Source organism: Cyprinodon variegatus, unplaced genomic scaffold (assembly GCF_000732505.1).
Source record: "Cyprinodon variegatus isolate N-32 unplaced genomic scaffold, C_variegatus-1.0 Scaffold1111, whole genome shotgun sequence".
In the NCBI taxonomy this organism is placed as follows: domain Eukaryota; kingdom Metazoa; phylum Chordata; class Actinopteri; order Cyprinodontiformes; family Cyprinodontidae; genus Cyprinodon; species Cyprinodon variegatus.
The window spans coordinates 122,249-136,118 of NW_015151564.1; the positions used below are offsets into that span (position 1 = coordinate 122,249).

General features: G+C 37.1%; 1 protein-coding gene across 1 annotated transcript; it reads left to right on the forward strand.

Annotated features, from left to right (window-relative positions):
* The first annotated feature begins 5,776 nt into the window (after nt 1–5,776).
* LOC107101541 (GTPase IMAP family member 8-like) lies at nt 5,777–11,263 on the forward strand. Its single transcript, XM_015400491.1, has 3 exons — nt 5,777–6,509; nt 7,607–8,933; nt 11,101–11,263. The coding sequence occupies exons 1-3, from the start codon at nt 5,777–5,779 to the stop codon at nt 11,261–11,263; spliced, it is 2,223 nt and encodes a 740-aa protein (XP_015255977.1).
* Nucleotides 11,264–13,870: the final 2,607 nt, after the last annotated feature.

Consider the following 13,870-nt stretch of genomic DNA (forward strand, 5'->3'; position numbering starts at 1 on the left):
CCACTCTGCTGATTAGCCTGGTTTTTGTTCCCGTCTCCCATATATACACCTCCTGTTCGCTGGCTCCTCTTCCTTTCTTTGCCCTTAATGTGTGTTTTCCCTGATGTCTCCTGGATTTTGGTTTTATTGGAGTTTGTTTGTGGACATGGGCTTCTGTTCCCTCTTTGGATTATTAAACTTGCAAGAAACCACCCCATATTCAGTGTCTGCTTTTCAGTCCTCAAAAGACCTTCTCTCAACCCGACAAATCCAATTTATGTATTTGTTGTAAGGTGTCCTATACTCTGCAGTGGCTGTTGGGGGAACATGGTGGCAGCCTACTGCTCAGATTGCTTGCTTTATTTTCTTTCATTTCTAATGAGAGCCTGAAATACCTCATCACATGTTTCCAGATGATCTGGTTGTTGGCATTGCAAGAAGAAGCCAATCTAGAGACAAAGGATGTGGATGGTGGTTTTTAGGTCCCCATTATGAGACAGATGTGGGAGAGTGTTGAGGATTGTCTCTGCTTGATCACTCTGCATTTTCTAACCGGGCAGATTGTGGCTATCAGGCCACCCTAACATGTATGTCCTGTACATGGGTATCTGATAACAGTCTTTTCTGTCATTGTTTTCCAATGACAAAAGACTAATCTCAAGATGGGGGTGTCAAGTTACCATAAATCTATAATATGGTGAGATCAGACCATGTTTATTGCTAAAAGCTGATTAGACAGCAATTTTCTGAATTTGATATAAACTAATAACACCTCTTTCATTCTTCCAGAAGCTTTGAAGTTAAAACATTATTCATGTAGTTCTATGTTATAGTTGCTCATATGATATAAAATGAAATGTATGCTTTTGTTATATACATGAAAAATGAAACATAATCCTTGTATTAATCAGACTATAGTAAGTTAGAACTGTACAAGGCTGAAGGAGAGATATCCAGACAAAGAGTCTGAGATAAATCAGAGGAGGAAGGCATCAATGAACATGCATGCATCTTGTGAGTGAGGATGACTCACCAGCAGAAAAGGAAAAATTAAAACATGGTGAATGAGGTAGAGCACAAACTCCTCTTATGGTTCTCATCATCCTCTGAACAATAGAGTGTATATTGGAAACGTATTTTCCTGAACAAGCTAAAGTAATGAGCCTGAGCCTTTCTTGGTTAGACGTAATGTACCCCCCACCTCCCCCTCTCCACACCGTGTCCACTCATCTGCTTATGGCTCAGAGAATTAGAGCTTCACCTGCCAAAGATGGTCAGCTTAGCTGGACAAAAAAAAAAAACTTTTCATGCAATGCATCTTAATAAGAGATATGATCTGTAGATGAAATGTGCGATTTACTTATATATAATATGATAATATGAATTACATCCAAAATGATTATCTTTTTTTTATTTTTACTTTGTAGATATTCTTTATTCTGTTTATTTTATTCTTATTTTCAGGAACCATGGCAACTTCTTTTATACACAACATTTATTTGTCTCTCCATAGCAGAATGCAATGACAAAACTTTTTATTTCATTTTATCATTAACTCGGTTCACCTTCCCGCCCATGCAGCTCAGTGGGGGTTGCATAATAGGATGAGATGGCCAGTGTTTTTATTCCAGTGTGGACACATTCATATAGGAGATTCACAAGGAAATGAGGCAGCAACCTTCTGAAATTTCAGGTTAGTAAAATTATTCCGAATCTTGGATATCTAGGATAAACAAAGACCTTTTTTAAACTTGTATTTAGGGTATTTTTGTCTGCAAGACCAAAGTGGAAAAAAAAACTCTTGTCTAATTTTTGTTTTGATTTTGAAGTATTGATGAAGCATTTAATATTGCATAATTTGCTCCATCATGATAAAAATTAAGATTAAGAATAAATCAATAAATGTAAGAAAAAAAATTATGTAAGAAAATGTTTTAATTATTTTAAATATGAGAATATTTTGGCTTGTGGTTATTTTTTAACCTGTTTTCTATAAAGTTGAATATCAACTCTTTTTATTGCAGGGATAGCTATACCAGGAATAGATTCTAAAACGGTTAAACTTTAACAACTTCAGCAGGTGTGTATTTGTGAATCTTCATGTCAGATCATGTGTAAAGGATCCAAAGTCTAGATATTTCTTTGGTTACAATGAAGAAAAAAAGAGTCAGTTTTAGCATCAACCAATGATTTCATAGGGGTTATTTAACTTGGACGACATAAAGATAAAATCAACAACAAAACAAATGTGGAATTCTTCAAGGTGCTTTTTTGTGTCTTGGTTTAAACAAAGTGTAAACAGAATTGAAGAGACAAACCTAATATATTTAGGAATAGAACAACACAACAGTTCTCTCTTAGTTGCTGGTTTTACGATTATCTGTGTCTAGTAAAGAAGGACTTCTTTTAATAGAAGCTAATTTCCTTATTGAAAACAGTTTTTAGAAAAAGACTACCACTGTAATTTCTTACAACATAAGGGTCAAATATTCAAACCTAATATCTAAAAATAAAGGACTGATTCTATTCTATTAGTATTTGCCAAGCATTATTATTTACCATATAGGTAACTGGTTAAAGTCTAATTGAAAAGAAAGAAAGGAATTTTTTTTTTTACCATTTCCATAATTATATGCTTTATTGTTTAAAAAAAAAAACATTCTTACTTACTGTTCTTATGACTATTTGTTTCATAGGTTTATCCGGTTCCATTTGTTGAAAAAGGAACAAATCTGTTTCTATTTTAGGTCATTTTTGTTCTAAAACTGAGAACTGCTGAGCTGACAACATGGCTTCAGGAGCAGAAGGTGAGTTCACTTAAGCCTACAGGGTAAAAGTGAATAAATCAAAATCTGTTTTTAATGAAACTTTCATAAAGGTTTTTTTGAAAATACAACTAAGTAAAAACACTATCAAATCCATGTTTGCTGATACCTACATTGTTTGTGATCCTCTGGTCCAAATCGGTCCCTTAACTCAAAATTCTACAGTTTACCCCATTTAACCATTGCACATTTAACTGAAATTCCTTTTTTTTTTACACTTTCCCTAAACTCTTTATCATTTACCCAACGTAGAAACCTGTCATTAAATGTAAAATTATAATTTCCATCTTATTTCAACCATTTGGTTGCAAAGTTTTTAACCAAACTTCTGGGCGCCTTTCATTTCTGTACCTCAGTGTGCTTTATTGTATTTCTATATACTTTTCCTTTCACAAACTATTAAGCACCACCAGCCTATCATGAGCTGTAACTGGCAGAGACTAAAACCTGTACACAAGTCTCAGAAGAACATTTGCCTTGTTTACTTCAATCCTTGAGCTTAAGTTGAGAAAAAGAGAGTGCCATTTCTCTGAGCCTTTCCTAATTTCCTAATGAATTTATGTATTTTGTAGGACTGCCAGGTTAAAAAAAAGTAAAAAATTAATCTAGTTAACAACAGGATTTGTAATTGATTCTTACTTACTCACATTATAATCACATATCTGTTAAAGCAGTGATAGGGAACAATGGTCCTCTGAAGGGCTTTGTATACTGCTCAATTTAAAATTAATAACAGGTATTTAATTAAGTTAATAAAAGTTTTCGTAAAATAGTTTTTATTTTATAAGTATTTAAACTTACACTTTTGGACAACAATCAATACGTTTAACTGAGAGGGATGCTCATGGTAAGACAAAATGCCCATAGGGCAACACAAGTCAAAACAGATTGGGACACACTGCTCTAGGGCTTCAGTCCTTTAAGTTTTCCATGTCAGTTTGCTCCCACACAGCCTTTGAAATTCTCTAAAGTGACTCGTTGATTAGAATCTGGTTTGTTGGGCACAGGAATGAGGTACCTGTGCTAAAGGTACCTGAATGCTAAAGGTACCTGATTAAAAATTTGAATTGAAGGACATTACAAAATTGTAGCTCATGGCTAATTAGTCTTCCTGTGGTTGATTTGCTGATTTGTTAATTTCATTTAGCAGGCGTGGGTTGATGAAGTCTGTTCACGGTAGCACTAGCAGCTGTAGGCACATAACTTCTGACATGTTTTGCATTTTAATAATACTTGAAACCACAGCAGCATCAAGGATAAAGCAAGTAGTTTTTACAATAATTACAAATCAACTTGCTGTGATTGACAGCATCTTGTCTTCTAAAGTTATTTTGTCTTACACTGTCCCTCCTATTTTTTATATTTTAATTCCAGTCAGGCACCTTTTACTTCCTCAAGATAAGTTACCTATATCTGGCGATACAACAATGTAATGTTGGTGAAGTGCCAACATCTGTTATTGGACTAAAATGGAAAAAATTACAAGGACCAAACAGCCCAGTTATCACCAATTATGGATACTGGATTAAATCAAGACTATGACAGACCGACCAGGTTTATCCTAAAACCAACGTCTAAATGTCTGTTTTTTTTCCTCTTAACCACCTCCACTTCTCCCATGAAGTTAACAGGAGTCAACTTCTTCATCTTTCTTCTGAAATCTACAATCATTTCCCTTGTTTTTCTCACTTTCAGAATCAGATGATTGTTTCCACAACATGACATAAAGCGGTTCACTAACTGTTTTTAATCTACTTGTCTACCTTTGATCTACCCAATGACTGCAGATTCATCTGAGTATTTTTACAGATGACAGGAATCTGTCTGGTACTGGAAGTCAGGTGTACAGAGTAAAAATTAATGGGAGAGTAGCGTCCCCTGTGGTGCTCCTGCGCTTCTCACCACTTGATTAGACATCTGACCCTTCAATCTCAAAAGTTGTGGACTGTTTGTCAGGTAGACTTTAATCCAGGCAAATGTTGTTGGCTTTAGCTGAGTATTCTGGAGTTTCTCAGAAAGTACGTTAGGTTTAATTTTGTTAAACACAAACAAATCAAGGAACATGATCTTCACTGTGCTGTCTGCTTTATCTAAATGACAGCGGGTTTGTTGAAGCAGGTATAATATGGCATCATTGACTACAACTCTACGGCAATAAGCAAACTGATTGTTCATCAGCACTTTTTTTACCAATATAAAATATTGTGAACTTTGTTTTATCAATGTTTAATAATATTCTGTAATTATTTTACAAATTTTCATAAATTCAGTTTCAACCATAGATATGAAAACTGATAACTCATAAATATTTGTGAATTAGGATTAATAAAAATAGGCTTACTGACCATAGCTCAGTCTGGGTTATTATACACAGTCAGTTTTATTATACACAAGAAGACAGTGGAAGTAAGCAGACTCCTTATACCCCTTTGGATCTTGGAGGTACAGCTTTCCATTGTGTTTTACACTCACAATAATTTTGTCAGTTCGTTTAAATGTTTTATCTTCTTTACTTCACAGGCCAAAGTCTCAGGATTATGCTATTTGGAGCAACTCTGTCAAGCAAGAAACAACTCTGTAATTTTATTTTAGAGAAACCAAGTCCAGAGATATCATCCAAACCCCATCAAGGCAAAGTAGAGCAGGGTTCATGGAGAGGACATTTCTTAACTATCGTGACACCTCCAGAAAGTAAGATTGGAAAAGTCCTAAAAGAGGACCTGAGAAGCTGTGTCAGTCTTTGTCCTCCTGGACCAAATGTTCTGCTGCTCTTAGTGAATCCTTCACACTTCACAAAGAAAGACGGAAGAACTCTGAAGGCCACCCTGAATTTCTTTGGTAAAAATGCCCTTAAACATGCGATGGTTATCATAACTGAAGCAGTGAATGAAACAAGGTTTTCTCTAAATTCATTAATCAAAGGATGTGAAGGTAGACAGTACAGCCTGGCAGAAAATAATCACCAGAAATTAATGGAGAAGATTGAAGATATTGTAAAGAGAGACAGCAGTGCCTACCTTAGCATCAAAGATGATGGAGCAGCATCCAAATGTGACCAGTCATCCTTAAACCTGGTTCTGTTTGGGAGTAGAGAAGCTTGGAAGACCTCAGCAGCCAAGGCCATTCTAGGTCAGACAGATCTTCATTCGGCCTCCAGCTCATCAGAGTTTGTTAGAAACCAGGGAGAGGTTCGTGGACGTTGGGTTTCTGTGGTGGAGCTACCTGCATTGTATGGAAAAGCTCAGCAGCAAGTGATGGAGGAATCATTCAGGTGTATCTCCCTCTGTGAACCTGAGGGTGTCCACGCCTTCATCCTGGTCCTACCTGTGGGTCCCCTCACTGATGAAGACAAGGGAGAGTTACAGACCATCCAGGAAACATTCAGCTATCTGGTCATAAACAGCACAATGATTCTGTTCATTGAAGATTCAGATCCTGAACATCCAGATGTGGTTAAATTTTTTGAACAAGACAAGAACCTTAATAATCTTATTAAAAAATGTGGAAAAAGATACTTTGTTGTCAAAAGCAGTGACAGAAAGAAGTTCTCTAATATAATAGATTTTGTGGAAAAGGGGAATCTAAGGTGCTACACACCTAGTACCCTCTCAAAAGCCTACTTTGACCAAATTCTACAACAAGGCAAAACAATAGATGAACTACAGAGACAACTTTCCAATCTGTCATCAGAGACTGGGTTCAGCGGTAGGTACCTTAAACTAAGTCCTTAGATATGGAGGGGAATACTTATATATATATATATATATATATATATTTTTTTTTTTTTTTGTCAGTAAAAGGTTTATAGATACTCCAGTAAGCAATTTATCATCTAAGAAATTTGAAGAATTTGCAACATGAATAAATTGACTTAATTTGAAGGTCTTGATATTTCAAACATTGCTTAGATTTTTTTTTTTTACAGCACATAAAGGTGAATCCATCCAATTTTGCTAACTCTTTATTCTACTCTATTTACATATATGCACATTAAGAGATGATAAACAAAATGGCATAACATACTTGGTATGCTTTTGCCCACCATCATTGTTCAGAGGATTTTAACAGAGTCTTGAACTGTCCTGGACCAATAATCTTAGATTATACAGAAGTTTGAGCATTCAGATCACTGCTACTATGTAGAAGCACAAGCCAGTGTGAGCAAAGTCTGAGAAACACTGACTGTTTTACTGGTGAAATAATAAAGCAAAATGTTACCTGAGGCGTTAATGGGGTATTTTTCCTGTTGAGCAAACCTTAAGAATTTTATTTATTTATTTATTTTTTTCTACATGATGTCAGTAAAGTTATTTTAAAGCAGCAATGAGCAAATCAAGATTAAGCCCACACCTACAAGAGACAGAGGGAAAATAATATGCTCAAAGCAGGCCTTTCCATCTTGCCTGATTTTCAAGACTTTATTTCTGTTGCTGGAATAGAATAAACTCTGTTATACCTTGTAAATGCTTCAAGCCAAGAGTATTAGTATTTCTCACTTAAAAAAAACTTTAAAAAGCCATTACCCAGGTGTATTAGACATTATAGTGGTTCAGGTCATGGCAGGATACGTTATTAAGATTGGGTGACTGTGTCCCCCCCTACTTTTCATTATTTTTAGGATTTTCAGCTTTCACTATATCAATATAGCTAAAAGTCTTTCACTTTACTGTAAAACTGAGTAGTAATTTTAATTTAAGTTTAAAATAGAATTAATATTGGTCCTTTTGATTCTTTCCTGTGTTCTACTGTAATGTACTTATAATTTCTGAGTAAACTGACCTCTTGTTCCTCTGTTACAGGAGATAAAGACAAGTGGACAAATAAGTGCCTAAGGATAGTTCTGATTGGGAAGACTGGGTGTGGGAAAAGCTCTTCAGGAAATACTATCCTTGGTAGAGAAGAGTTTGTAGCCAATGTAAGCCAAATGTCAATCACAAAGTGTTGTAAGAAATCTCTGGGTGAGGTGAACGGCCGTCCTGTTGCCGTAGTGGACACTCCTGGTTTGTTTGATGACAGTTTAACACAAGAAGAAGTGAATAAAGAGTTATTGAAATGTATCAGCCTTTTGGCTCCAGGTCCACATGTATTTCTGGTGGTGGTACCAATTGGAGGAAGACTCACACCAGAGGAGATGGAGACATTACAACTTATTAAATTAGGTTTTGGGAAAAATTCTGAAAAGTACACCATCATGCTTTTAACCAAAGGAGATTTGCTAAAAGGTAAACAGTCCATAGAAGATTATATAGAAAAGAATTGTGATGACTCCTTTAAAAAGATTTTCAGTGACTGTGGGGGAAGGTATCATTTGCTTGACAACAATGACATCCAAAACCGCAGACAGGTAATGGAGCTGATCAGGAAGATTGACACCTTGGTGGAAAAAAATGGATGCTTCACCAATGAGATGCTGCAAGAGGCAGAGATAGCCATAGAGAAACAAATTAATCTAATCCTTGTGGAGAAAGATGAAGAAATGCAGAAAGAAAAAAAGCTATTGGAAGAAAGACACAAGAAGGAGAAGGAGGAGATGGAGAGACGAATGGAAGAAGAAAGAGCAAATATTGAAAAGGAGTTTAAGAAAAAAGAAGAAAAAATTAAACAGATTGAGAAAAAACTTCAGCATGCTCAAGAAGAAAAAATGAAAGAACATCAACATAGAAAAGAAGAAGAAGCTAAATGGAAATCTGAGAGAGAGGCTTTGATAGGAAATGTTTACCCAAATTTTCATGAATTTGAAGATTTGAATGAAAAAGTTTCTGGTTTCCATAACTTTGACCAAAACCAAGAAAATGGTAAATTCAAAATGATAGAGGACTTGGAGAAAGAGATGGAAGCTTTACGCGAAAAATGGGAAGAAGAGGACAAAAAGAGGGAAAATGAAAAAGAAAAACTTGAACATGATTATGAGAAAGTAAAAGATGATACAAAACAGATGGAAGAGGATAAAATCAGAAAAGAAAAAGAGGTTATGGACATACAGAAACTGGAGGATGCATTTCGGCAGGATTTAGAGAAAATAAAAGAAAGATATCAGGATGAAGCGCGACAAAAAGCTGAAGAGCTCAATGAGTTTAAAGACAAATATTTGAAAGAATTTACAGCCCAGATGCAACAGAAGGATGAAAAGTATAATATGCTAAGGGCCCTCAAAGACATGAGTGAAAATAAACACAGAAAGGAAATAGCTGACTTGGTGAAATGCATCACTAGAAAGAAAGAGAATGTGAGAAAACTAAAGGACATGCTGTCAAAACAAGAAGAGGAGCGGAAAAAGGCAAAAAGTCTACAGGAATGCAAACAACAGGGGGACTTGCATGATAAAGAGCTAAGTGGTCTGATTCAGCAGCTCCTGGGTGAAACTGATGTAAAAACTAGCTGTGTCATTTCATGAAATATGGCATATGGTGCTAACATGATGACTAAAGAGTTAATCTCCATAATTTGGGCTTCATCTTTATGGACATTAGCAATCCACATTTATTAGAAAAACAACCTGCTGATAATTATTTTGAAAAATCTCACTCACAGGAGCATCAATATGGGTGATATCTTCCTCTGGTTTCGATGTATGGTCAAGATGTCTGTTGATGCATTTTAACTTTTATGTCTATTACTTGAATTTGAATGACAACTGGAGGTTCAGCTGAAGATACATGTCTGAAATTATTAAATTGAGTTCAGTTCAATTCAAAATTGTTTAATCTCGAAAGGAACGTTGAATGTTGTAGTTTTTACTTTTTATGAGTTGTTGTTCGTGTCACTCTATAAGAGGTTTATAGAAGATTTGCAGCATCTTGCTGCAAACACTGAAAGTTCTAAGCTTCCTTAAGAACTAGAGTACGCTCTGTTTTTTCTTCAGATGTGTCTCCAGTAGAGTTCCGGGTGAACACGGATGTAGCTGTACTCCTCCACCACCTCCAATTATTCCCCTGGGATGTTATTAGCTTTAGACTTGTTCATTTTTTCTTTTGGAATATACAGTTATTTTCCTTGTTTTATTATTATTCTTTTTGTTTATTTAATTTTTTCCCACTCAGGATGAGATGATGACCAAGCCATTAAGTGGTTAAGCTACTTTGTGTACTTAGCTCATTGCCCATCTCTGATGAATCCAACAACAACTCTGGTAGTCACCACAGTGTTTTTCCAGATGACAGGACTCTGTCTTGTACTGGTAGTTTTTGATCCAAGTAATTATTGAGTCTTCCGTTGAGTCTCGAGTCTTCCTGACAGAGCAAATCCGGTTGAATCATAATAAATGCATTGGATTGGATTAATTGAAGAACATGACAGCCAGAGTGCAGTCTGCAAAGTCTAAATGTGGAGTGTGAGTTGTTAAAGCAACTATATGATGCTGTCTTCAACTATACGATGTAGGATGTCAGGGTAACAGGTCTGTAGTCATTGAGGACTAATGGCTGTTTTCTTGGGTACCAGAACAACGCATGAGGTTTTTCATCACACTGAACTGTTAACTGAGTCAGGCAGAGGTTGAAGAGGTACTGTAGAATCTCACAGAGCTGCTCCTCATGGGCACACAGAACTCTGAGACTGACACCAGCTGAATCTGGTGACTTATTCTGTTGCATCACTTTAGTTGCTTCCACATTTGAACTCTAGAAAAGAAAGACAAAAGAGGAAGACAAATGGGACAAAGACATAGAATCAGGACTGTTAACTGCAGAGATGTAGGATAAAACATTTGAGGTGACAGAACAATTTTGTGTCACAAGTGTGTGAGATGTGGATTTTCTTGTGGGCAAGTAAGAAGGATGCTAAGCCTTTTCTTGAACTAAACCTTTTGTGTTTAGTTTAGAACCTGTCTTTAATTTAATGGCTTTGTCCAGATGCAATTTTGATTTTTTTTTATTTTTTTTGCAGAGAAAGATCATCAAGATGTTTTTATTTGATTAACATTAAATAATGTAAAGGGATTATTTCATGGTTTCAAAATGAAGGTGGTCTAATTTTGATGATGTTTTTTTGCATCTGTAACATGACATTTGACATATTGACTGAATTTTGATGTATTTAATTTCAACACCACATGAGAAGATGATTAACAGAGAGCTATTAGTAGAGGTCAAGGCTGAATTTCAGGATTATTGTAAAGAAAGGAGGGAGACCAATTATAAAGGATTTTGCACATCCAGGAATTTTGTATATCAAATGATGTGTTAACTAAAGAACTCTGTAGTAGAAATTGCATAATGCAGAAGTGTGCTAGCTTAGGGACTGGGGAAAATCAATAATGGGATAAAGGGGAATTTTGTTGAATTTCATGTGCCAAAAGAGCACTTTACATTAGCGCAGAGGAGAGGACAGAAGAGGAGGATAGCCTTGGAAAATCCAAGGACAAAGCCAACTCTCTGGAGTGCCCTGCAGTGCCCTCTGCAGCCCAGTTGTTGGGCGTGCCAACAGGCACGCCCAACAACTGGGCTGTGGACTTCTGCTGAAAATACTCAATGTGGATTCGGCCAATGATGAGCACCTGCCTGCTTCAGAGTGGTCAATCTAACCTGTTCTGGGCTTCAAGTTGATGTTAAAATATCCTGCTAGGCCAAGCAGTGATAATTGGCTTCACATGCCAAGCAGAGCACTTGAGTTGGAAGGTAATGTGAGCCGAAACTGCTAAGGAGACCTAATGGACCTGGACATTTGGTTGCTGCCATTCAGATAGATAAATAACTTGATCCAAAATTATATGCAAAGGACTGTTTCCAAATGTGGTGCAAAAAATCTGTCTGTTCGCTCAAAAAAGCTTTTCCCAGAGTTTTAGCCTCATTGTTAGAAAGGGTTAGGATAACAATTCTAATCTTATGGTTTTATTGATTAAATCTGCTTTACTAATTGTTTGCCAAAAATGTATTAATAAAAAAAAGTATATGAAATATGAGGTTTAGTATTGAATGTTTGAGTCACTTGGTTATTGACTTTTTTAAAAGGTGACTAAATAGTCTTGGTAAATAGCCTCCAAACATAGATAACCTAATCTATTTCAGACTACAACTCTTGCTTAGGGAAAATGTGCTAAACTCTATATTTTTAGATTTTTCATTGTTATTATAAGCATATAAAAGCCAATAATTACTTAGACAGATTTATTTTGTCATTTTGTATACACAAGTGTAAACAAAAAGAAATTTCATTTAGAACAGCTCTAGACAATTTCATATTTTATCCACAGGGTGGTAACATTACTCCATAGGAACCTTGCAGTTTTCCTGGAAGTACTTCCTTAAAAGGGCAGCATAGACAGCTCCATAAATCTCAGCCTTAATGGCATCTCCTTTATGATCCAGTGGAGTCAGCTTAGCTTTGGACTCAAACATTCGTACAACAACCTCTCTGCAGCAAGTCCACCTTAGATATAATACTGCTCCATAAGAATGCTCACTTCCATCAGAGAATGTGATGCCCCAAGGTTCTGCCTGTGCCTTTCGGGGTGTTAGTGCTCTGGGGAATCTCAGTTTGACCAACTCCACATAACCTTCAAACAAGGAAATGGCATCCTCCCAAAGCTCATCAGACAATGCTTTGTTCCATGTGCCTTCTGCTCTCTTGCCTTTGCTGTTTGCTTCTTGGAAAGCCTTCCTAACCAGAATAGCTAATTGTTGATTAACAGGGGTTGCAAGCCCAAGTGGGTCATACAGTCCAAAATCCTAGCTCAGAAGTACTCTTCGATTTAGTGGATTTGGTGCTTGCTGTATCATGTCCTCCTTTGATAAATTCTCACAAAGCCTTATCGTCTTTCATTTCTTTGATGGGAGTTCATCGTTAAACGGTGCATAGCCCATGCCGAGAGCCTTATGGTCTTCATCTGATAGTTGATTTGGGAGAACAATATTGCAGCACCTGCCCTCTTGGGGTTGTCCTCAGGGCACCTCTCACTTGGGCCAGAGTAAACCCAAGGTTTCAGTTGAATCCCACAAGCTTTTAAGATCCAGTCATTGCAAGTAGTGAGCATGTTGTCTACATACGTGTCCTCCAGCACATGGCGTTCTTCCAAAATATCAGAGAACCTTGGCAGCCATGCGGTCCCTCTCATAGCAATTTGACTAATGCATAATATTGACCTTTGTTATTGCATAGTCACTGATGTCGTCTGCTTCAGAATCTCTCCAAAGATAACGTTGAAAATGGACCTCCCGATCCTCAAGCCAGACAGAGTTATACATTTTTTTTAATGTCTCCTAGAGAGGCAAAGGTGCCTTGACGGCACTTTAGGAGGACAGCTTGTATATTGTTCAATAAATCACGGCCTTTGATGAGTAGATTATTTAGACTTTGGCCTTTATATTTTTGACTGCTATTCCAAACGAGCCGCACATGGGTTATGACTGAGTGAGGATTAGGTGCAATGTGTTGGCTGATATACCATACAGGACCAGTCCAGTCCTCCAACATTTGTTTTGGCAATCTGACGGCAGCTCCCTGCTCAATCATATCATGCACCTTAGCTTTATAGGTCATTTTCCAGTCTGGCTCCATCGACAACTGCTGTTCAGTCCTCAAAAATCTGTAATTATTAGGCAACATTGCAGAAACCTCAGCTCAAGGATATTTTGCATGCCAGTGGGCCTCAGCACAGTGGTGGTCTCTCATTGAATAAGAAAAACCACTCCTTACCAGTTCCATCTCCCACTCCTCAAAGAGAGTCATCTCATTTCCTCCAGACTGGCATTTTCCACAGTGGTACCCTCCAGATTTTGGCTCAAAGGCAGCGCCAATGCTGTCCCACCTCCACCTCTCAAAAGAATGTATGACTGGTGCCTGTGGTGGAGGCCAGGGAGACCTGACATGGGTTGTATGTGCCACTGTGCTATTGTGGGTATGCTCCCAACATTTTTCTGCAGCAGTTCACATTGAGTGAGTGAGGTGAGTTCTTGACATGTGAGCCATAACACTAGATTCCTCAAAGAGATCTGAGTGGGAGCCATGCACACTTTGCCTCAGAGGGCCAAAGAAGTTCTCCCCCTGACTGTACCTTCTGCAGTACAAGTTGACCCTCCTTGTGACTGATGAGTAACTTTATTTTTCTTGGTCTGGTGAATTCATGTGGA

Excerpts from the sequence above, each read along its gene's own strand:
- LOC107101541 (XM_015400491.1), top strand. The coding sequence starts at position 5,777 with ATGGAGAAGATTGAAGATATTGTAAAGAGAGACAGCAGTGCCTACCTT. Across the intron at positions 6,510-7,606 it reads ATCAGAGACTGGGTTCAGCG|ATAAAGACAAGTGGACAAAT; the intron begins GTAGGTACCTTA and ends CTGTTACAGGAG. Across the intron at positions 8,934-11,100 it reads ATGCAACAGAAGGATGAAAA|AGCACTTTACATTAGCGCAG; the intron begins GTATAATATGCT and ends ATGTGCCAAAAG.